Source organism: Pyrgilauda ruficollis, unplaced genomic scaffold, assembly GCF_017590135.1.
Source record: "Pyrgilauda ruficollis isolate IOZ18807 unplaced genomic scaffold, ASM1759013v1 scaffold14, whole genome shotgun sequence".
In the NCBI taxonomy this organism is placed as follows: domain Eukaryota; kingdom Metazoa; phylum Chordata; class Aves; order Passeriformes; family Passeridae; genus Pyrgilauda; species Pyrgilauda ruficollis.
The window spans coordinates 10,344,141-10,367,747 of NW_024512543.1; the positions used below are offsets into that span (position 1 = coordinate 10,344,141).

Consider the following 23,607-nt stretch of genomic DNA (forward strand, 5'->3'; position numbering starts at 1 on the left):
CCAACAGTCATAAAGAAATTAGTTAAATAGCTTAAGTCACAAACTAATACTAATATATATAGTTTTTAGTTAAGTCTATAAATTAAGGTAAAACCCAAGTGCATTATATTAACATTGGTAAGCAGTCACAGTTCATTTTGTGATTACTACTTGATTTCCATAACATTGTTCATAAGCTATTATATGAAGCTTGCATTTACATGAAAGAAAGTGAGAAGGGCATACCCTGACAGTACTGCAGATATGCCTTTGATTAAATGCTTTCATTTTAGAGGACACAAGCATTTGGAGGTAATGGCGAGTGTAGAAAGCTTTATCTAAGGACATTTTCTAAACATTCACAGAGATTATCCCTTTCAAAAAGAATAATGATGTTGTGGCTTTACCCAAGCTGGCAACAAATACCCCTCAGACACTCCTCCTCCTCCTTGGTAGGACAGGGAGGGGAATTAATGGGAAAAAAAAATCCGAACAAAAAAACCACCCACAAAAAAACCCCACTGTGGGTTGAGATAAGAACAGTTTAATAACTGAAACCAAGCAAAATATGATAATATTAATGATAATAGTAAGAATAAAAACATAATACTGCTGATAATAATACTATGAAGAGTTATTTTTTCATGGAATTTTTTCTGTGTGGACTTGTACAGAATTTGAGAAAGGCCCTCTTTCTCTTCTGGAAGAGTGTGGGAAATACATTTGTTATAATTTCAAAAGATACCTGTTGGATTTAGTCTCAAGTTATCCATTAAATTTGTGATGACAAAAGTTCTGGTCTGAGGAATAAAAATTTGAAATGAAAATTTTATTTCATTTATTGTTTTCATACCTAGTTAGGCTTTGAATCAGATATATTTAAAATTAAAAAAATAAAATGCTGTATAGCACATGTTCTAGAGTTTTGGATTTGATTTGGATGTTTTATTATTCCCTACCTCCACCCCTCCTCCATCTGAATTGTCCTCCCCTCCTTTACGTAACTGAATGCACAAATTAATTTTATTTTAAAGTATTTTAGGACTCAGAATATTCATGTTATCATTAAGATCACCTGAAGGAGGGATCTCAGTTCTTCAGACAGGGATCACTGTTTTTTGAAGATTTGATTTGACTGTTGCAAATTTACAGAAATTTTATTTAAAGTTTAGATGTGAAAGAAACAGAATTGATATTGATTCTCAAATATTAGTATTCTTGCACCTTATGTGAAACTTTAATCCTGGAGATTTTATAGAAGACCTTTCTGGAATTTAGAGCTTTGTCTAGAGCCCTGCAAGTATGAATACATACAAAAAATTACTATCTTTTACGTAAAGAAAACCTTCTGTTGATTGTGGTGTTGTGTCACCCACGTACCTAAAAATTCCACATACATAAAAATATTTCTCAGTTTTTACTTTTAAACATAGCATTCATACAATGTAGGCATTTGCCTCCTATCTTGTGGTTTCTTGGTTTGTGGAAGTGAAATATGTTATATTATAGAAAGTGTGTGCAGATTAAAATTCTGTCCTTTATCAGTTTGCTTGGGAACGTGTTTTACATTCTGTATTTACTATGTGGTCAGCTAGCCTGGGAAGCAGTCCCATAATAAGCATTTGTTTTATTCTGTGCCATTTGTTTTATTCTGTACATTGTAGACAGGTGGAATTTTTTTTTTATTGGATGACATGCATGCTTATTGAAAAAGAACTAACAAACTTGAAACAATGCCAAAGGAAAAAGCATTCTAACACTGAGAATCATGTTGATGATGAACTGGGAGTCCAAATGTTGGCTTTTTCTGACAGATTTACAAATGAGAAAGTAATTTAAAATCTTGAATGTATTCTATTTTATATTAGGATAGTGAAGTATGTTCAATAACTGTTCATGTTCGCAGTGAAGAATTCACATAAAATTTTCATGGAGCTGAAGCTTACTCATCCATTTTAGTCGGAGTTGTGTTATAGCAGGGTGGCTAATGTGATTTATGACATTTGCCAGATTTTCAGAAAAACGCAGGCCTTTGGCGTATCTTCTCTTCAGCTCCCTTTTTCACCCATCCTTACAGAACCCGAAAGATTGCAGCAAAGCTAAGAAACTTGTGTGTAACATCAACAAAGGCTGTGGCTATGGCTGCCAGCTTCACCACGTGGTGTACTGCTTCATGATCGCGTACGGCACGCAGCGCACGCTCATCCTGGAGTCGCAGAACTGGCGCTACGCCACGGGCGGCTGGGAGACCGTGTTCCGGCCCGTCAGCGAGACCTGCACCGACAGGGCGGGCTCCACCACCGGCCACTGGTCAGGTAAGCCTGAGCCGCCCTCTTCGCTCCTCCTGCTTTTCTGCGGCTTCTTCCCATAGAATTAATTTGTTCTCTCTTTCATGTGTTCTGTGGGGCATGATAACTGTGACTGCAGCTGTGTTTGTAAGCACCTTTTGTATTAAAAAAAAATTCCTTCATAAGATAGCTCTGCATTGGTAGTTTTTATAATACAAAAGTTTAGTATTTGAGACTTGAATTACAATTTTTCAGCAGGGTGCTGCTGTGTTCTCTGCTAGGTATTAATCTAGTTTTCATGAGAGGAGAGTATTAAATAGAGGCTGTTGTTAATAAACTTTTTAAGAAATAAGGAATATTTCCTTATAATATTAAGCAATAGGAATATAAAAGAAATGGTATCCAATAGTCACACCCCAAGAAAATAAACATAACATTTCAACAAAATATTTGAAAGGACTCCTAATGCAAGCTGAACAGAGCCAAAATTCATGCTATAAAAACAGTGGCGATGTTAAATATGAATTTTTATTTGCATATCAGCAAGCTGGTCCATTCTAATATCATGCTGAACAATTTGCCTAGAGTAAGTAGATGGACACTGATGTTTGGAGGATCAGGTAGCTTTGTTTGTGTCCAAGTAAGCAATGTTTGTTTTAAATGACATCTTTCTCCATGTGATTGGTAGTCAAAACATATCAACATCTTCAGTATTTTCACTAGGACACTGCATACCCAGCGCATATGGAATCTTAAAGTAACTATTAAAGTTTTACAGGTCTGAAATTAACTTAATCAGATTTACAAAATCCGTTTTACAACTTGCATGTAAACTTGCATGCTTACACATTGAAACAGCATTTGCGCATTGAAATAGCATCTGTTCTTCAGAGCTTCAAGATGCTACAAAATTGGCCTTGAGAATTCTAGTGAGTTTTGTGAATGAGTTTTTTGGGGTTTTTTTTTGCAAAAAATGCTACTTAGAAATGGTTGGATGTTTTATAAAAACAACTATAAATGGACAACAGATATTGAGAACTCCAGACAAAGTTTTATTTGTGTTTGGCAAAGTTATTGTGAGAGTACAGTCTGGACATGGCTTTCAGTGGACTCCTCTACGTGACTCCAGAATTTAGATGCAGCAGTTCTGTGAGCAGCTTTTGAGCACAGTAAGCTGGGAAACAGTTCACTCATGCACACATGGCTTCAAAAGGTCATATATTTTAGTGAAAATCTATTTAAATTTACTTGTATATCTGTTTATTTGTTCCCTGTTTTTTCAGGGATGAATAAGTCTGAAATTCTTGACTCTAGTTAGGAGCAGTTTGTTTGCAGAACCACAAGTTTAATATTTTTTTTCTCTACAAATTCTGAAGTCAGCAAGGGATTTTCTATATTTTCAAAATAAATATATTAAAGTGCATTGACATCTATCAATTTTCATTTTTCATAAACAAAACATTTCTCCTATGTGGTTTAAAGATTTTTAATTTTTTTAAAATTATGTTTCAAAAATATTCATACAAATGAATAATTTTATCAAGTGTTCAGTGTAAGTATTGGAAATAGGCCAACAAGTCAGAAAAATATATCCTCTAAGAGAGATGCTTTCATGTAATTTACAGACCTGAATAATTTTTAATTTTTTTTTTAACAATTTAGATTGTAATACCTTCTCCAAAGTTAAGAGGCTTATATTAGCTGAGAATATCTATAGTTCTGGAATTTTCTTTGTCCAGTCCTCTCCTAACTAGTTATAAAAGCTAAGCTTGTTTTTGGGATTTGGGAAGTAGAGTGACTTTGAATGAGCAAGCTGATATTTGCCTGATAGCAGAAGATCAGTAAGGCGTGTTCTCATCGGTGAGGAGCTAAGGGTCAGCTCAGCCCACGTCATGTATTGCAGGAGTTGTTCTTTGTGTTTGATGTGGTAGTTCTGGAATCAAGTTCAGCTTTTCTGGCTTAAGCATATTAAATGATTGGGAATTCTATTGCAGACTTCTGTAAATACAACAGTTGTTTTACACTGTGGCATAAGTTTTCCTTGTCCTTTGTTTCACTCGTACTGTCATTCTAGAGAAAAAATCTTGAGGGATGGTTGTATATATGCTCTTCTTAGTTCTAAAATTATATCTTGCCTGTAATTGCATCTTGCTTGTAGTTTGTTTTTCCTTTGATATCTATGGTCAAACTGTTTATGAATAATTTAGGTAGGAATTTTTATAAAAAGCATGAATGATTTACTAGTAATAGGAGCCAAAACGTAGAGAACTTGTGAAGACATATTTATCACAAAATTTTTGATTAATTTTCTTTAAATTAATTAGTTAGCCAGGTTATAATGTTATTATCATTGCTGCATGCTAAAGTGGAGCCTCTTCTTACAATTTTTTGCTTGCTGATTTATGATGTTATGGTGGTATTCTCCAATAATAAATTGAAAAAGGTCTACAAAATAACCAGACCAAAAAATCGTAAATGAAAAAGAAAACAGATGAATAGGAAGGACAGATTAATATACTGTTAGAAGTCATATCTGCATGTAAGCTGGAGAATGAAGGGATGTGGAGGTAAAGAAGTCATCTACTTGATTTAAATAACAGTATGTGCTCCTTCCCATAAGGCCTAAAAACCAGAAAGATGAAAGATAACTTGAAAAAGGAAACCTGAAACAAAGTTTCCTGCAGTTATCTTTGAATATTGATTTTGCTGCCTCTAACTATGGTTTGATGAATTAATGCTTTTGAGGAAGGGATACCCAGAGGGGAGAAAATGGCAGAGCTCTTCATTTGTTGGTTGTGCCAGCTTTTAAGTATTAATTGAACTACAAACTTAAAATATGAATTAGCTAATATGTTTATATGTATAATTCAAGAATGAGGATACTGTGGGTACACAAAATGAATGTTTAATTTATTAAAGTCTATCTGGCAACAGTAATCAAAAGGACCAAATAAAAATTGCAAAATCAAACCATAAAAGTTGTACAGAATTAATTGCAATGAATTAAGAAGTTTCACTCCATGAACTAGATATTCCTTGACAGTAGTTTTTTGTGGAAATAGCTGAATATTTAGTATTGGCCTAAAAAAACCACTTTAACTTGCATGCAATTGTATGAATTATGTTTTGCTCCCACATCTCACTCTTATTTATAAAAATTTGCAGAAATAATGGATTAATTTCTAGTTCTAATTCTTAACATTGTGTTTATACAATGACTTCATTAGTTACATTTTAATTCAAACAAGTTCCATTTCTATGAAGCAAGCTGGAGAACAGTGATTTGAGAGAACAGAGTGGAACAGCAACCTCTCTGAATTTTCCCTTTTTTCAATTGTGTTAATCTTGAAATCAAGCTACTGATGCTGTGTAGATTTTTTGTCTTCAAGGTGCCTTGTAAGATACTCTGTGTAAAGACATTTGTCTGTGTAAACACAGAAATATATTTGGGAAGTGGTAACTTCTTTTAAAAGGACCTTGGAATTCTAATGAAGTAGGTCTGAGTTTTCAGAGCAATGCAGTGGCCTACAAGAGCTACGTGTGATCCTTGTTCATGTCTAAGTGGAGCGTCATGGAATAATAGCAAGAAGTTATTTTCACTGTGCAGAGCAAAGACAGGCTGCAGGACACTGTCTACTTCTGTTATCTGATCTTCAAAGTGAATATTGTTTATGAAAGGATTCTGAGAAAGACCTACATTGATTCAAGGACATAAAAATCTGCCTTACAGTCTGAGATTAAAAACCATAATTCAGTTCTAAAACAGAGCAAGTTTTAAAAGCTGGTCCTGCCACATTTTGTAGGTATTTCTATATGCAAAATATTTCTACTTTTAGACAAAGATGTGGCTGGATTATTTTAATTAGAGATGAGGTCTGCTTTTTAATAATAACTCACTGCTGCTGTTGACCCCTATTATGGCAACTGCTGCAGAAGCAGAAAAGCAAAAAAATTGGATGATCTGACATTGGAATTACAGGAGATGCAGTCTTTTCTTGTAACTAGCTTTATTTCTTTGGGGGATTTTCAACCAGAAGAATATTTGCCTTTGGTTTTTTGGAGTGGGTATGGAGGTTTTTAAAATGTGTTTGTTTTGTAATGATATTTTTAATATTGTCTTACAATTTGTGTCATGAAGTTCACTTGTGCAGTCCCAAATCTGCCATACTAAACTAAATTAATTTGTATTTTAAGGAGGTTGTAATAAAATACATCTGTGTGTTCTTTCATGCTATAATCAGTCATGCCAAGTTGATCCTAATTAAGCCATTTATGTGGCCTAAATGTTCCGCTGGCTCTCCTCTAATTATATGAGGAATTACATCAAATCTGCTCTTGGTAAAAGAATGGTGTTCTTGGAAGTTGTTTTGCATGTCAGTGGCATCTCTTAACAGGATGGGAGATAAATCTGAAATACTTTCATTTAAATACAGCTATTGTCCAGTAAATTTTCTGAGAGCAGAAGTAAGAATTTCTGGATTTCTTTAAGGGTTGATGTATATAATTGTGCTATCTATCAAAAAATGCTCAAGAAGCAGAAGCATTGGGCTTGTATACAGTGAGTTCTCTTTCTGTCATTGAGTGTTTGATGATAGTTCCTTGCATGGGCAGGACCATAAGCAGATTAGCAACTGTTTTCCATGAGAATTCTTTAACTGTATTGAAATGAAAGAAGATTACCTAAATGTGCCCTGGCTGAAGATAATTACTTTCCAAATAGCAGGGGCTTCTTTCCCTACATTTCTTGATAAGGGGAAGCTGAAAACTTAGAAATCCAAAGAGTGCATGGAGGTGAGGAAAAGGATTCTTGGCTTTGTTCTGTTCAGTGGTAGGAATAATCAATCTCATATTAAATCACAGATCTTAAGCTGTTCATATGAATTACTACACTTTGAAGCATGGCTTTCCCTTTTTCCTAACAGATTGATGTTGCCCCCCCACAATATAGTAGCAAAACTAGTACCTGTAGGTTAGTGGTTAATTGCAGACTTTCCTCACGAGCATTAAGTCATGGATGAAAAATTACAAATTAGTAAACAAAATGTCCATTACAAACTGGAAAAAATGTTTTTGCTTAACTGTCACCCTTCTAAGGATTGTTTAATAAGTAAAAGAGCTAAAAATTGGCTCAATATTAGAGTTTATTTGATTTTTATTTTGAAAAGTGTTTTTCAAAAAACTTTTTACATGAAAAGTTGTACTGAACTGTGCACAGTGGGGAAAAATAATGTGTTTTGTACTCAAATGAAAAGAATAATTATTGTTTTTTTTAATATGATGCGATGGCATGAGTTAAACTAAGTAAGTTAGGTCTCAGACTGCAGAGTTTGAAATGTTAATCTGAGTTTTTGTTTGGCTGCATAAATTTCAATCCAAACTGAAGCATTGTTAGGTTTTTGGGGAATTAGAACCTGCATTCAAGTTTTGAATAACTTTCTAATGTATTACACTGGTTATTACCTATTTTTAAGTAATCTTTAAACAAGGGTAACCTGAGCTGGCAGGTGTGGAGTTGAATTCAAGTCATCCAAACCTTTCCTACCTCTTGAAAACGACTACTGCCATTTCCAGGTGGGAGACATCCCAGAGCAGTGCCAGCACTGTGGGTTATGGCTCTGGTGCTTGGGAATATATCAATTATTTTGGTAGCCATTCTTCCTCTTCATGCAGCTGCTCTTAGTTCTTTACAGTAGCACAAGGCTGGGCGTTTCATTCGTTTCAGTGTAACTTCACCAAGTCCTAAAAGGTTTTATCTTTTTGTGTTTGAGTAATGAATTAAAAGAGAACCTTAAAATGTCAGCTAATTCTCAAGATCTGTCTCTTGTCTAGATTTAAAATGTCATATTGAAAAGCTGCTTATAGGCAAATGGTTCTGAATAAAGTTTTTCCACCATGTGAAATAACTGAAAGTTATACTAAGGCCTTTAAGGCAGAAATAATTTTTTACATTTTATATTTTTGTTTCTTAATATTTAGGCTTTCAGCCCAATGATTTATTTCTAGTGTTGTGAACAGATAAGAAATTAGAAAAGCTGCCTTTTATTGCACTGATCTCCTACCCATATTTGGAGACCCACATTAATTGTAACATTTAATTTAATTTAGCATTTCAAATGAAACAATAAATATTTTTATTAAAAGAAAAAAATATACTTACTTTAATACCATATTTTTGGCACTACGTGTCTGTAAATGTGATTGTGCTTAAGTTTTGTAGAGAAATCTTAGGAAAGATGTTTTCCTTTATCTGATATTACATAAATCCTGCGACAAATCTGAGCAAAACAGGTATTTTTTTTTTGCAAGTACCCTTAACTAAAGTAGTGGTTTTAATTTTCTAATAATGTGCAATTTAATAATAGTTTATTACTGTAATAGTTATGAAGAAAGCATCTCTATTTCTGTGTGATTTTTCTTAATGCTTCCCTTACATTTTCCCCTTATCTTACTGAAGATAAGAAAAAATTCCTTTTCCGTTATTGGAGGCTTACACTCTTGATTTTCTCCTTTCATGTTGGTAGACTATATGAAGTAGAATGCATCCTTGTTTCTTTCAGATGCATTGTTAAGGTGACATGTGCCTCACTGCTATGAATCTCAGACAACATGGAAGGTTTATTCTCTCCTGTTTTATTTATGGGTAACTAAAATGTCCTTTTGTCTACAAATACTTTGAGAGCTGTGTTCCATCTGGACTTGCATATGGAGATACTTTTACTAATTCATTGAAAGAGGAGTCCTCCAAGTGTTTAAATTAGAACAATACAAGATTGGGAGTTATAAACCACTATCTCAAAAGGACAGTAAATAAATATCTTGTCTAAACTGGGAGTGCTTCTCCATTAGATGCCTGGACAGGCAGCTGCAAATATTAAGCTCCATTGTCATGACCTGTTGGAAACTTCTAGGTCATGAGATATGAAATACTGTTTGCATGTTGTCTTGTTTTTTACATGCTTATACATGCCTGTTACAGGCTTGAGTGCATCTCCAGTCAGCATATGCATGCAAAAGCTGTTGAATGATTATTGTAAAAATAAGCTATTTTCTCTTCCAGAAAAGATAACCTAATATTCAAAGCAAGTATTTGGAACTATTTTCAAATATATAATAATTAACATTAGACTGAAATAGAGAATAAGCTTCAGTGCAATTGTTTGAAATCAAATCCAAAACTGTTTTTTCATCAATATAACTGTAATGATATTTTTTATGTGTTACTGAGTAATTTCAACTATCCTTAAATATGATCTTACTTTTAAGACATCAATTCTGTTTACTTGAATGACTAGACTTGGTAATGTGGCAAAACCCTTTTGCATTTGTAAAAGTGTATTTGCCTTTGCAAATATATTTCATGATATTTTCTAGCAGCCAGGGAATTGGAGCTCCTCTTTAACAGGTACCCCTTTCATATTGGCTCTTTAGATGAAATAGGTCATTATTCAAAAGCAGTTTGAATATATAAAGATAAAAGAAAAAATAAATTGCTAGTAAGCTTCTTGATTTCTACCTAGTTTGATGGTTTTCTGGCTGTTCTGTGAAGTCCATTTTTGCAATCTCTTCATCTGTAAACTTTCCAGCTGACATGCTGGGTATCTAAACAATTGAGGATGGGAAAAATCTTTACTTTATAATGTTCTCTCAAAGTGATGTGGCAGTTGCTGCACAAAGCTTCTGGTAAATGATGAGAAGTTTTCATAGAGTGAAACAGAAATGTAATGCAGTCTTCATAATGCAGCTCACCTGGGCTGCTAAAAAGGGAATGGAGGTTCTAAAGGCACCACTGCTTTTGTTTTTTAAGAGACAGAGCTATTGCAAATGCAGAAATTGTTACACTCAGTTGAGGCCTCCATCAGGTCAAAAGGGGAAATGTTCACTGGAATGTCATTATTTGTTAGGACAGCAAGCACTGTTCATCTTTGTGCTATGGTTTTGAATATGGGTAGGATTATCAAAGAACCGGAATAACATGGGAAAATAAATACTATTGCAAGACTGTCACTTGTGTTACAAAGACATGTTGGTAGTTCAGTAGCTCTGGAAGTTGCAGTTTTTGCAGGAGCAGAAAAGACTATCATTAAAGTTTTACTTTTTGGGAGGGAGATGATAGAATAATATCTTTGCAGATTTATTTTAGACAAGATTTTTCTGAGAGCAAAAGTTTTGTCATCATGCTTTACATTTCCATCTGCTCTTTTTCTTCTTGAGCCTAACTTGGTTTGAGTCCTGAATATTGGATTAATTTTGGCCAAATTTGACTAAAATAAAAAGGTCTTGTTAAGGTCTCCCAGAAGTCCTCAAAATACGTAGACTGGGTGTGTGTAAAGAGCCACTGAAGTCGACATTCAGGTCTGTGAGGAAGTGAGAGGCAGTGACTGATCACAGATGCTGCTTTTCAACACGCAAACAGCGCCCAGAGAGGTAAGAGACATGAGAGCAGCTGAGGGTACTTGCAAGAGTTGTGCTGTAGAGGAGAGGAAAGAGTGCAGGAAAAAAACCTTGGAAGTGCTGGATTGAGAAAAGTAATAGAAGGCATGTTGGCATGTTTGGAAACATTTTGGTTTATTCACTCCTGAAGGTATCAAGATTCAGGATGACAAATGGGGCAACACTATCCATATGGCATGTGAAACCTGGGAAAAAAGGACTATATTCAGTTTCTTTAAATCAGAATTTCACCAAATTTATTCAACACCTGTCTGCCTTAAAAGGCTTGATTACATAAAGGATGATTACAGACTTAGTAAGTGGAACACTAGTGAGAAATAATTCAGAAACCAAGTTCAAAAATTCTGTGTTAAAATTGTACAAAGCAAAAGCTTAGAGAAAAGAAACCATTTAGACATATGAGTTGTTTTTTACATTGACTAGTTTAAAAGAAAAATATGATTTTTACCTCATGGCAATTCCATTTTATAATTCAGCTATGGCATAAAGCTCTTGTGAGGTACTTTATATTCATGAAGAGCATAACATAACATAACTTTGCAGTTTTCATTTTTTACTGTGTGTGAAAAGCACTGAAGTATCATGGATGAGCCCTGAACCTGCTGTCCTTTGCAATACGTAACAGGAACCACCAGGACATTGAGGAGCCTTGAGAGAGTTCAGCACAATCCTCTCACCATACCCTGTGCTAGTCAAACAGCTTTCCCAGCACTCTGACATATCTCCTGCTGAGTTGAATTTAGAGTTTTTCACTTGGGTAAGGTTCCAAATTGGCAGTCAGTCTTTGTGCTGCAGAGCTTGGTTAAGTAGGTCTGTGATAAGTCTATGCAAGTTGATATCAACTTAATTAAGTATATTGTAAAAACAGAAAAGCAGGGAAGCTATTACATTTTTACATCAATTTATTCCGTCGTGTTTCTAGCAAGACAAACTGAAATTAAATTGAAATTCTCAGTTACAAGACCGGAATGTCCTTAGCATGGTGTTCTGTGGCATACTTTTAAGGACTTCTTGAAAAAATTAAAATTAGCTGATGAATTTTGAAATATCAGGAGAGTGAATGATCAAACAGGTTTTCAGGTAACATTAACTAATAGTAGTGATTGCGTGGTAAAATGTCATTCTCCTTTCAGGTAAGAAATTAACACCCAATGAAAATGCCCATCCAAGTGCAGGTATGAACCAATGTTCAGATGGCAGAAAGTAAGCTTACCTAAAATGACAAAATTCCAAAGTCTTTTTGAGTCAAATCAACATTTTTCAGGCTTCCAAAAGAAGTTGATAAGAAAGATACAAACAGCAAAAGTTTTTAAAAGGGCTTTAAATTAGAGTAAGTTGGAGAAGTATTCAGACGGTAAGGTTATGCCAAATCACAAAAATTATATAAGTCCCGAGGGCTGTAAAGTGATTAAGGCACATTGGGATACTGCAGTGAAGCGAAGTTATGCTTTTTATAACACACAGAGCTCATTTCAATACTTAAAAAGTATTCATTGTGTGTTGTGAAAATTGAAACTGTGTTATTGATGTATTAGTGATGAACATATCCAAAAACTGGTAGTAAATAAGGGCTAGATGGTACAATTGGCATAGGTCATCTGAATTAAAATAATTTTCTGTCCAGGACCTTCCTCCTGAGTATGCTGTTATGCTAAGAGCGAGTGTTTTCAATATTGCAGTATTTTACGACTATTGCAAAAACACTCAATCTTTGGTTACTCACTGAAGTAAAATCCAAATCATGATTAAGTTGCAGAACTCTGGAAGACAATTTTTTTTTTCTTATTCCAAACTGAAAAATAGCACCTGGAGTCATATAAAAGTTAAGCTGTAAATAGAATTATAGTGACAAATTTTGACAACTGTCAAAGTAAAATAAATCACGTCAGAAGAAGAAACTTGAAGTATTACTGACATGTAAGTTATGTATAACTTACATGTCAACCTAAATAATTCTACAATTCTGTATCAAATATCAAAATTGTACCACCAGTGAGTGGGGAATCAGACCTGATTGACATGATGATGCTGTGATTTAAACTACCAACATGAGAAAAATATGTAAACATTAGTATGGATTATTACCTTTTATCACTTATCTGTTACTTAACAAAATGCATCTGTGAAGTAGAAAAAACTCAAACATTTTACAAATTAGAGAAAATGTAGCTAACAACTGAAGTCTGGATTAAAAATTCATTCTGTGTTTTTAACTTGGTTTCATTATCTTCAGTTGAAAAATTCATTTGAATCAGTGATGTGACTTATTGTTTTCTAATATATCTGCTTGTCTATTGATCTGAGTTTTGGTTATCTCCTGTATAATTGATTTTGATTGCAGCTTGTTTCTGAGTAAAATAAAACAATATAACAATATCCTGCTGTCCAAAAAAGAATAACAGTTTTTTAAACTATGCCTGTTGAAAGTAGGACAAGCTCATTGCCTATTAGGAAATATTACAGGAAAAAAAAAAAAAGTGATCAGTCAGGTAAGAATGCTGTCTCTTGCCTGTGTGGCTGTTGCAGGGCTGTTTACTCCTTCAGGGCTACTAAAGAGTTACTCTACACTGGTTTTCTCCAGTGCAAAAGCAAACAGTTGCTCTAAGTTTTCCTTGCGCTGCATCTACTATCTCATACTTTTAAAAGTGAATGAAGACTGATAGGGAGTTTTTCCTTCATTCAGATATATAGGTAATACAATCTAGAGAGTTGCCATAAAGTTTTCTGGAATTGTACACATATCTGCGTGTATACATCAGCAGATGATAATTGTATGTAAGCAATTAACGTGGTGCAACATCATTGAAATAGCCATGACCAAATTTATGATTTGATTAGTAATTCTTTTTAAAGACAACACTTGACCTAGTAGTTTTCAACAATCAAATTGTTTTTCCTTAATGGAATACATTTGCAACTTCATTACTATTCAAAGAACGTATCACACTGAGTTGAAAGCTGAAATCTGATTCTTTTTCACAATCTTCTTTGATATTCTGTGATTTTGGTATACTTTAATATAGTTTGCTATATATGCTGAGAGTTTTCCGAGTTATTTCTGGCCAATCTCATTTTCTTCAAAACCTTAAGAACACTGATCCTTTAAATAGGACGGAACAATGTATTGAGTGCTTTTCAGGGTAGGTATGTCAAATAGTAGGTCAGATTGCTCGATCAGCTTTATCAATAGCAAGACTTTACAAATGACTGTTTACAAAGTTTTAAAGCTTGTCAGTGATGCTGTACTTAATAAAAATCTACCTTTTATATGCAAATTCACATTACCTGCTTTTTTCCCCTCAAAAGGTTTTCAGCAAATTTCCTTCTCTAACTTAAGATTGAAGTATTTTCTTTCTTGCCTTGGCTAAGACTTCTATTGTTTTATTTGCCACTATGCTTCTTCTCCCATTCTCGGCTGAGGGGAAAAAGGTAATGGAACCTCAAGCACTCTTTCATACCATTCCCAAGCTAAACATTTATTGTCTAAACTTCTGCCTGATACTTCACATCTGCACCAGATTAAGCACTTCTCTGGCTTCACGCTGCTTTTCTTTATTGCCGCTTTCTGAAGTCATACTAATAAAGTATTATCCATCATATTATAAGAAGATTTAAATGCTCAATATTTTTTCTGAATTTATGAACTTTTATTAAATTCCGTGAGTGTGATTTAATAGATGGCAAAAAAATGAACTGCCTTCTTGAAATAAAAAGAATCATCCATACCTGTAGTATAGGAAGTTCTTCTAAAGAATCCCTTGGAGTGATGGTATACAGTGCAGTGATGAAGTACTGACATATAGATACATTTTAGAAGATGGATTTACAAATCTGGTAAACATGAATTGAAAATCTACCTGAATCATAACAAACATTCCTTATTTAAATAACCATATCTCAGAGAGTTACTGCAGAATTTTGACTAGCCTTGCAAAAGTGTTCTAACCTTTGTGATCTTTAACTGTTCTTAAACTCTTAATTATTCCTTCCTTGAATTGATTTTATCAGCATTAAGATTTACTTGGTCATCAAAAGTTATATGAGTTTGATTTGCTTATATTTAAAGCAGTTTTTTTTTCCTGGCTGGTAAGCACTAAAGGGAGAACTAACCATCTTTGGTAGTAAATACTGCAGACAATGGAAACATTATTTTGAAGAAAATGGGCGCACTAGAAATATTAGCTGAAATGTTCAATGCTTTAAAAATGTAATGCTTTTTTTAATGTTGTCATGTATTATAATTTATTTCAGTATATGAACGTAGCTTTGAATTACCAGTTATGGAGACTGTTGTGTTTGTGTAATTTTTAAAAACTCTTAAAATATGTTTGGTGGTTATTTAGCCTTGAATTAAAATCCCATCTAAACCATCTGTATATTCTACTGTAGTTAATATTTAAAACATAACAAATTCTTACCTGTCTGTGCATCACATGCTTATACAGTGCTTGTGTTTTCCGTGGTCTATTTAATTTACTACTTTATAGTTATTTAATTTACTACTTTGTAGTTTAAGTTCTTGAAGACAGGAATTGTCTTTCTCCTCTTCTAACAACAGAATAGCTAATTCAGTGGTTATAATGATGTCTGAAATTTACTGCACTAAAAGGGGGTTAAAATAGCAGCAGAGCTGTAGTTATTTTTTTAACGATTTCCTATGCCTAAAAATATTTGTTTAATTTTTAAACAAGTAACTGAATTTTAGACATTTTAGATAACCAGATAAGACTTTGCACACAGTAATGGTATAGTTGTATATAAGAAGGTATCAATATACAAGCAGGAACACATTTTATATTTTATTAATTACCAGCTGCTAAGAATTCAAGAACCTTCAATTTTGTTCTACTTGAGGTCATTGTTAGATACAGCTTGTATATAAATCTAATTTAAAGTTATGATTTTTATTACATTTTTTAATGCTGTTTTTGAAAAAGTAGAGCAAGGTTTAGGTCGTCCTTTTGAAATTGAAGATACAGGTGAATTGATATGTTTGGGATGTTATTTGCCATTGGTAAAGCTTATTAATAAAGTAAACTACTTGACTAATCTTAATATGTATTTTAAAACAGGTGAGGCTAATGATAAGGATGTTCAGGTGGTGGAACTTCCCATTGTTGACAGCTTACACCCACGGCCACCCTATTTGCCCTTGGCTGTCCCTGAAGACTTGGCTGATAGACTAATTCGTGTACATGGGGATCCTGCAGTGTGGTGGGTCTCACAGTTTGTGAAATACTTGATTCGTCCGCAGCCTTGGCTAGAAAAAGAAATAGAGGAAGCCACAAGGAAACTTGGTTTCAAACATCCAGTGATCGGGTGGGTATTTAGTTTTGTTTTTAACTGTCTGTCCTTTAATATGTGTATGTAGTGATTCCTGTTCAGGAAAAATTGTTTTATGATGCTAATCAGAGTCTCTAAGTATTTTGTGGGGAGAGAGGGTGATTTCTAGATGAAGCTCTTATTTTTTAACTGTGCATAATACAAGTTGATTACAAGTACTTCTTCAGCACACTAGTCTACCTGCAGTTGGACAGATATACAAAAGGCAGCTCAATAGATGGTTTTTTAACATGTCCTTCCACATCTGGTAATACAGAATTTCATTAATGTAATTGCTTTACATCTTACATTCCAGGCACTTTACCGTCTGTGTCTTCTTTCCAACGCCTGTAGCTTTTACATTGAGGAAAAAAGGCTAAGCCTATAATTTACGTGCCACAATTCACAACTAATTTTATCACTGGCTACATGTGAACATGCTGTGTGCCTTTCCCTTCCCTGCTGGTGTTTTTGCAGTTGTTGTTTCTCAGCTATAATGATGAATTGGAAAGGTCTTCGTGGATGTGGAGAGATATGGGGAAGAAAAGCAGTAAAAAGCAGCTTGTGGGAGAAAGGTTTTTCCATCATGTAGTCTGAAAAATGTAGCTGCTGCTGTGCTAGTCTTCTTCCTTTGCCAGAATTTCCTTCAGTCCTTAAACTTTCTTTTTCTAGGAGTACACAGTAGGTTGTCCAAATGTTAGTTGGCTTTTGACCTTGAGCCAGTAGGGCACCTCACTGCTCCTGTGTCTGGAGACTTGTTACCTTTCAAGGAGGTCAAAAAATGCATTTGTAACTACCTTAATCCAAACTATGCATTATATGATGCAAATATTCCTATTTTCCTTTTGACCTGTATTGATCAATCATTATCTCTCTACAGTAGATAACTTAACCTTGTGCACAAAAGGAATGCCACCTTATATGTTATAATTCAATGTCTTTCATTCCTTTATTTCAGTTACCCTTTGCCTTCCTTGTCAGATTATTATATTTGCTTTTGAGAACAGACTTCATATTGTCAGTGTCATGATGGACATGGATAAGTTTTAATCCCTCATTATTTTATGTATTTATTCAATCTAAAATCTCATTTGCTGGAGTTATGTATAGTATTTGTAAATATAATTCCTAGTTTTTCCCTTTTTCCAGTGTTCATGTCCGAAGGACAGACAAAGTGGGGACCGAGGCAGCGTTTCACCCCATTGAAGAGTACATGGTACACGTGGAAGAGCGCTTTGAGCTTCTTGCTCGCAGGATGCATGTTGATAAAAAAAGAGTGTATTTGGCTACAGATGACCCTTCCTTGTTGCAAGAGGCAAAATCCAAGTAAGATGAATTATGTTTATATTACAGTTCCTTCCTTCCGGTTAGCTTTACAATTTCTAACTATTGTACACCACAAGTTCTAGTATAATTTTTTTAATCCTTTATTCAGTTAAGACTGCATTTAATTTTCCAGTGATTTTGATTTTTCTCTCAGATATGCTTTTTTGGGATTTTTTTCTCCCAAGTATGCTTTTCAAAGCTTAATGTTAAATATCTAGAAGAGTTGAGCAAGACGCCTATGACTATGTAAAAACCAATCAATGCTGTAGAAGGAAGGTAAATAAAAATAACGTACATATAAAGAATGTAAATATAAATAATAAGCACACAACATTTATTATTGAACATACATATTAAAAGGAAACTATTTAGAAATATTGTAAAACCTGGTTAATATATGAAGAAGTATATAAAACCCGTCCAAAAAATGTGAGCAGTTGCCAGAGGAATTTTTGTAAGTGAGTTGAAAAGCATATGATGCAGCTCTTCCCTCTTTCAGAAGGACTTCTATAGTAATAACATAGAAGACTTTCATCCTACATGTTGAATAATTTTGTTATTAAATATAGGGATTCTCAACTTATTACAGTGTCTATATCCCTTTTTTTTACCTTGTAACCTTTTCTAGCTCTCTTGAACGTGGGTACACAGTAAACACTCATTTACTCCTAGATGGCCTGTATTTCCTTGTAAATTAATACTTCTAATTAACTGATTAATACTTTCTAAAATAAAAGCAACTCAGTAGTGGAAAAATTTTGAACTGTTCTATTGTTGGTGACGTTCTTGGAAAAATATGTAAGATAACATACTACATAACAGATTTTCTTTGGCATATGCAAGGTAAGGAGAAAATGTTATTTTGTAGTAGAATAATTCTCTACAGCATTGAAAACCTGTCTATTTCAACTGTGCTGTTTCTGTTTTTCTTTCATATTTATAAAAGGCTGCTGTGTAGAATTATGGTGTTTTGTGAAAACTAAATGAACATACTCAACTCCAGGTGATGGCAACCTAATCCTTTTTTGTATGTGTAAAGGCAAGAACAATAGCAAAAACAATTATAGCATTCAAAGTGCAAATCTAAACAATGAAAAGACAGGTAATACAAAGTTGAGGTTATAATATTTAATTCATTATATTGTCCTAAATAACTCTAAGTATTGTTTGTAACATAACAGAATTCAATATTGATGTAACAGTCTTAGTTATGCATTTTTCTTTTTTTTTTGTTTAACTTTCAAACCTTAGCATTTTTTGTGAATAATAATTGGATGCTCTACCTGTGTAAACCTATCATCTCAAGTTTTTAATAGCAACAAAAACTAACTGTAACTTATTCAGTAAAACAATACCGAGTTTTATTAAGAATTACAGCTCAAGTCCATTCCAAATCACAATTTTACTTTAATATGGTAAGATACAGCTCAGTCATACAGCATTAATTTCATGTTTTCTTCATAAAAGGCATAGAATCTGTAAGTATTGAAGAATTTTTTTTGTGTTACTGCTGGGTTTTCAGGTCACAGCTTACACTGAAACATAATTTCCTACCTTGCTGGCACCCTACTGTTGCTTGCAGCTTCAGATGCCTTGAGTAGAAGGCATTTGAAACTTCCTGTGATTTCACAGAAGGCAGGATGCAATTTGATGTTTGGGCATTTAATAGCATCTGAAGGCAGGTTAAGGTCATGTTTTGGCAGCAAAGAAGCTTTTCTTTCTCTTCTTGTGAAATCAAATATAAATTGGTTTATGCTGCTGACAAAAATGTTCTAGTCACATTGAGCTACCAAGCTTTGATAGAAACAGCTGTCACATTGCAGTAGCTTATGTTGTATTCATTATTTGGTGCAATAATATTAGTAAGTCCTAGGTACTGTATCTCTCTACAAGAGAGTGACTGGCTGTCAAACAGCGTTGGCATTTAAGTAAAGAAAATTTAGCCAACATTCACATGAATAGGCATGTTGTTTCTAGCAAGAAAAGTATTTAAACTAATCATAGTCATAAAAACAGAAATGTTTTGACTTAAGTTTCAGAAACTTCCCTTGCAGTCAGATGTCTACCAACTGCAAGTACAGTAGTAAAGATAGTGCAGTCAGTTTGTAGAGTGTTCGTGTTCTGTTTCCGAAAGAAGGAAAGAAGTGATATATTTTCAGAGATGGGATCATGTAGAACAATTTTAGTAGAGAGTAGCAGGGTTGAGAGTTCAACAACTATAATGTTCAGGGGATTAAAGCATTTGACAGCTTCTGGTAAGCAGAGGTCGTGGTATTTATCTTGCGTAAGTGATGTGTTAGGGATGGTGTAAATTGCTTTTTCTTTGGCTGATTTAATCATTTTCACATGCAAATTTTTGAATGTCTAGTACATGTATTTTTAGTCCATAATACTACTTAGAGTCTATCTTCACTCTTTAAGGTATTCAAAATAATACAGATGATATATACATAAATTCTTAAAGAGACCATATTGAATATATTTCTGATTTGCATATGAACCTATTTAGGTATCCTTTTTTTGTACATGAGCACAAAAATCCAACAAATCACGTTCTTCCTTCCAGAATGTTTTCCTGTAAAGTCATCTGTATTTTCTTTTTTCTCCTTTTTTTACTGTTTATTTTCTTCCACAATAGCAGGTTAATGTCTTTTCTCCCTTTCTACTATCTGCAGTTTGGCTAACCCTCCCCACCCCCCAAGTCATAGTGTGTTTGATGTATAGAATTCAGCAGTGCTTCAAAGTACTAGAATCTGATGAACAGCTCATATATTTTCCAACTTTTTTTAGAGCAAGACCTGAGAAAACACGTTATTTCTTACTCAATCTGTTTACACATGCACTCACAATCTTCTTTCAGAGGGAAGAAAATTTTCAGTGCCTGTTGTGGACCCTTCCACAGGCCTGGCAATTGAGAACAGGAGCCTGGGATTCACCTTGATTTGCACCTGCAGTGATAAGCTGTAGTTACACAACAAGTTGATCAGCTTCTGGAACCAATGGAAACTTGAAACAGTCCCATAACTGTGCTTGATTTGTACCCTTCTCTGAGGCTGTTAGGTGCAGGGAGGAAATATTTTTAACTCTCTCTATCTCTCTTCCCCACTTTCTTTTGATTTCTCATTTTCCTGTTCCCATAAGAGTGGAAAAAAAAGAGGATTTTAAAAAATTTTCACGTTATTGTTACGTGAGAAAATAATTTATTTTAATATGATATAAACTAAGGTTTCATATTTCAAAAAATTTTTTTTGACTTACAGTAGTACTATTTTTTTTTGTAATAAGTCAAGAAAAGTGTATTGGCATGGAATTTTAAATCTATTTCCTTTTGACCAGTGAATTGCAAAATTTTTTCTCCTTACAGCCTTAAGAACTGTGAAAGACCTTTTTAATTCTTTTCATTAGTTTAAATGTATTTATTTAATATGTCCCTTTCACAGGTGACTGGCTTTTTTTGCAGTGTCCCAGTCAGTATCTAATAGTATGGTAGTAAGTGCAGCCTAGTAACGTCAGAATCCCGTATCCTATTTAGCAATAGAGAGGACTTGGTGGTCTGAGTATATTTAATCTAAAATCAGCATCATTTACAGAATGTGGTATATACTTCCTGATGTGTCTTTCACTTCTACTTTGTTATGTATCTGACAGATGTACAGGATCTTTTTATTTAATTATTTTTTCTGGATAAAGAGAGGGCGTGCTTGGAGGCAGCGGTGACATTCCAGAGGGTTCAGCAAAATTGTAATTAATTTCCTGTAAAGCAGAGACTCACTTAAAATGAATTAATAGCCCTATCTTGCAGTAGAGATAATGCTTCTTAAAAAAAATAAACAGAAAAATGCTATTAACTGTGTATTGTATTTTCACAGGTATCCAAATTATGAATTTATCAGTGATAACTCCATATCCTGGTCAGCAGGACTCCATAACCGATACACTGAAAACTCCCTAAGAGGTGTCATTCTGGACATTCACTTCTTGTCTCAGGCAGACTTCCTGGTCTGTACATTTTCATCCCAGGTAATGTGCAATGCAGAGACAATGTTGGTTATATGCACCAGTTCTAAATCTTAATTTTCTTCATGCTTCTCTTTATAAAAATTTGTTTTAAGATAAAAAGCACAGCAAAAAGTTACCAAGCTAATGTGGCTAATGTGCTGATCCACCTAATTCACATATGGCAAGATATGATTTCTATCAGATTGAGTGTTTTTTACTTGCTGTTGTCGTTATTCTCTTAGGTGACACAATCACACATGATTGTACTGTTACATGGAAGTGGATACTAAAGTCAAAAGTTAAAATTCACTTAAAAGCTAAATGTTTTCCACAGCCTCAAATGTAAAGTTTCTGCTGCACTGTAATGACAAATAGAGAACAAGAACAATATTAATATTAATAGGTGGTCAATACAATGATATATTGACCTTGACAGGCACCATTCTTAATAAAATTGCTGTAGGAAGAAGACAGCAAAGCTACAAAAAGTATAGAAAAGCCTCTCATCCCTCAATCATGCTTGTGCATACACTTTATTTACCATTCACCATATCCTGTAAGAGATGGTGAGAGAGATGACATTTTATAGCATATTTAGAAGGTTATTAATACAGGCTGTTTCAGACCAAGGACCTGAGTAAAATCCAAAGTAAAAATCCTCACTAAGAAGAGCTGTGAGGAGCCATCCACTTTAATAATAATGTTTGATTTAGCTGAAGCACACCCACTGAATTCATATCACAGAGAAAGAAACAAAACCTACAGCGGTATGTCTCAAATGCCACACATGCATTGGTGTAGAGACAGTTCATAGTCTGAAGGAAGAATTATGTAGTCTTGGATAAAGACTTAATGAAAAATCTGTGACATTTTCTGATATTGTTATATTCAGATATCTGTGTTAAAAGTGATAAACTTTTGCTTTAAATAAAACTCTGGTATAAACATAGTTTAAATATAGCTGCAAATGGCTTGGCCAGAATATATTGTAATTGAATTTTAAGTGTTAGAGTCATTCTGAAAGAAGAATAGATGTTTAAAATACATCACCATAGTTAAGGTGATATGATACAGCTTGATCAGGACCTCTGGAGGGTACCTGACAGAACCCCCTTTGAGGTACATGGTGTTTTGAGCTCCACTCTCATTCTCTTTCACCATGCATTTGGCAGTAGACTTGTTTATTGGATAACATATTTAGTTATCCAGAGTTGCAGAAAATTCTACTAAAGTATAGGAGATCCACTATTACAGTGTTACTGTCAATAGCTGGACTATGAATTTGGTCCAGTAGTTAATTTATTCTAGGCAATTTATTGTGCTGTAATAATTCAAACTCCTCAAAATTAGTTTAATACCAGTTTTTCTGGGCATGTAACGATGTGGATCTCTACAGAATCTTCATATATTGGGCTTTTCTAATGTTACAAGTTTTCCCACTATTCATAAAGTTTCCTTTTAAGGAGTTTTAGATTAGATTCTCTTATCTCTAATATTTGAATTGCTATCCTTGTCCTTTCATGAATTTCTACTGTGTATTATGTATTTCTACTTCCTGGGGTACACACACATGCAGAGAACAAAATAAACTATTTGATATGTACTTTGGCATTGAAGGTAAGCAAAATAAGGCAGTTAATGGCCATCTTTTGTCCAATAGGTGTGAAGAGAAAATAAGGTTTAAAATGTATTCTTATTTATTTTCATTGTGGTTTTGGACTTTCTCATTAATCAATTCCATGCTGACTATTTTTTCCATTTTTCCAAAAAGACACTGAACTTCATTACAGAGGTATTAAGAAAAAATGTTGGTATATGTGAATAGAATCAAGAATTCCCCTGTATTAATTGGGAATTAATGAATTAAAATTAATTAACTAAAAGAACATTGGTAGAAATTGAAGAATAGGTGTTTCCTTAAAATTCTGTTGTTAAGGAGGTAGTCCTGTCATGTAATGGAGAGTCAAGAGAAACAACCTACCTTGGTACTATATTTCAGTAATGTCACATTAATTGAATAGATTAATTTAATTTTATAGGAAAACCACATGGGAGTTACACAAATCATAACACAGTAGGAAAATTAAGATTACACATTAGAACAAAGAATTTTTTTTTGTCTCGTTGTTCTTCGTGTAGATGAAGTCATAGCTCCCTCTGACTGACATAACTTCATTTCCTTCCAGAATTTATTAGTCTTTGTATTTTTCATTGTACAGGTAAGTATACAGGCTGCAGAACA

General features: G+C 33.9%; 1 protein-coding gene across 3 annotated transcripts in view; it reads left to right on the plus strand.

Annotated features, from left to right (window-relative positions):
- Positions 1 to 23,607, plus strand: part of FUT8 (fucosyltransferase 8) — an 80,231-nt gene that overhangs the window by 54,043 nt on the left and 2,581 nt on the right. For all 3 annotated transcript variants that reach the window (XM_041460059.1, XM_041460060.1, XM_041460058.1), the window contains exons 9-12: positions 2,057 to 2,294; positions 15,791 to 16,037; positions 17,190 to 17,366; positions 21,236 to 21,386. In XM_041460059.1, coding sequence (XP_041315993.1) covers positions 2,057 to 2,294; positions 15,791 to 16,037; positions 17,190 to 17,366; positions 21,236 to 21,386 — 813 coding nt within the window. The remainder of the gene's footprint in view (positions 1 to 2,056; positions 2,295 to 15,790; positions 16,038 to 17,189; positions 17,367 to 21,235; positions 21,387 to 23,607) is intronic.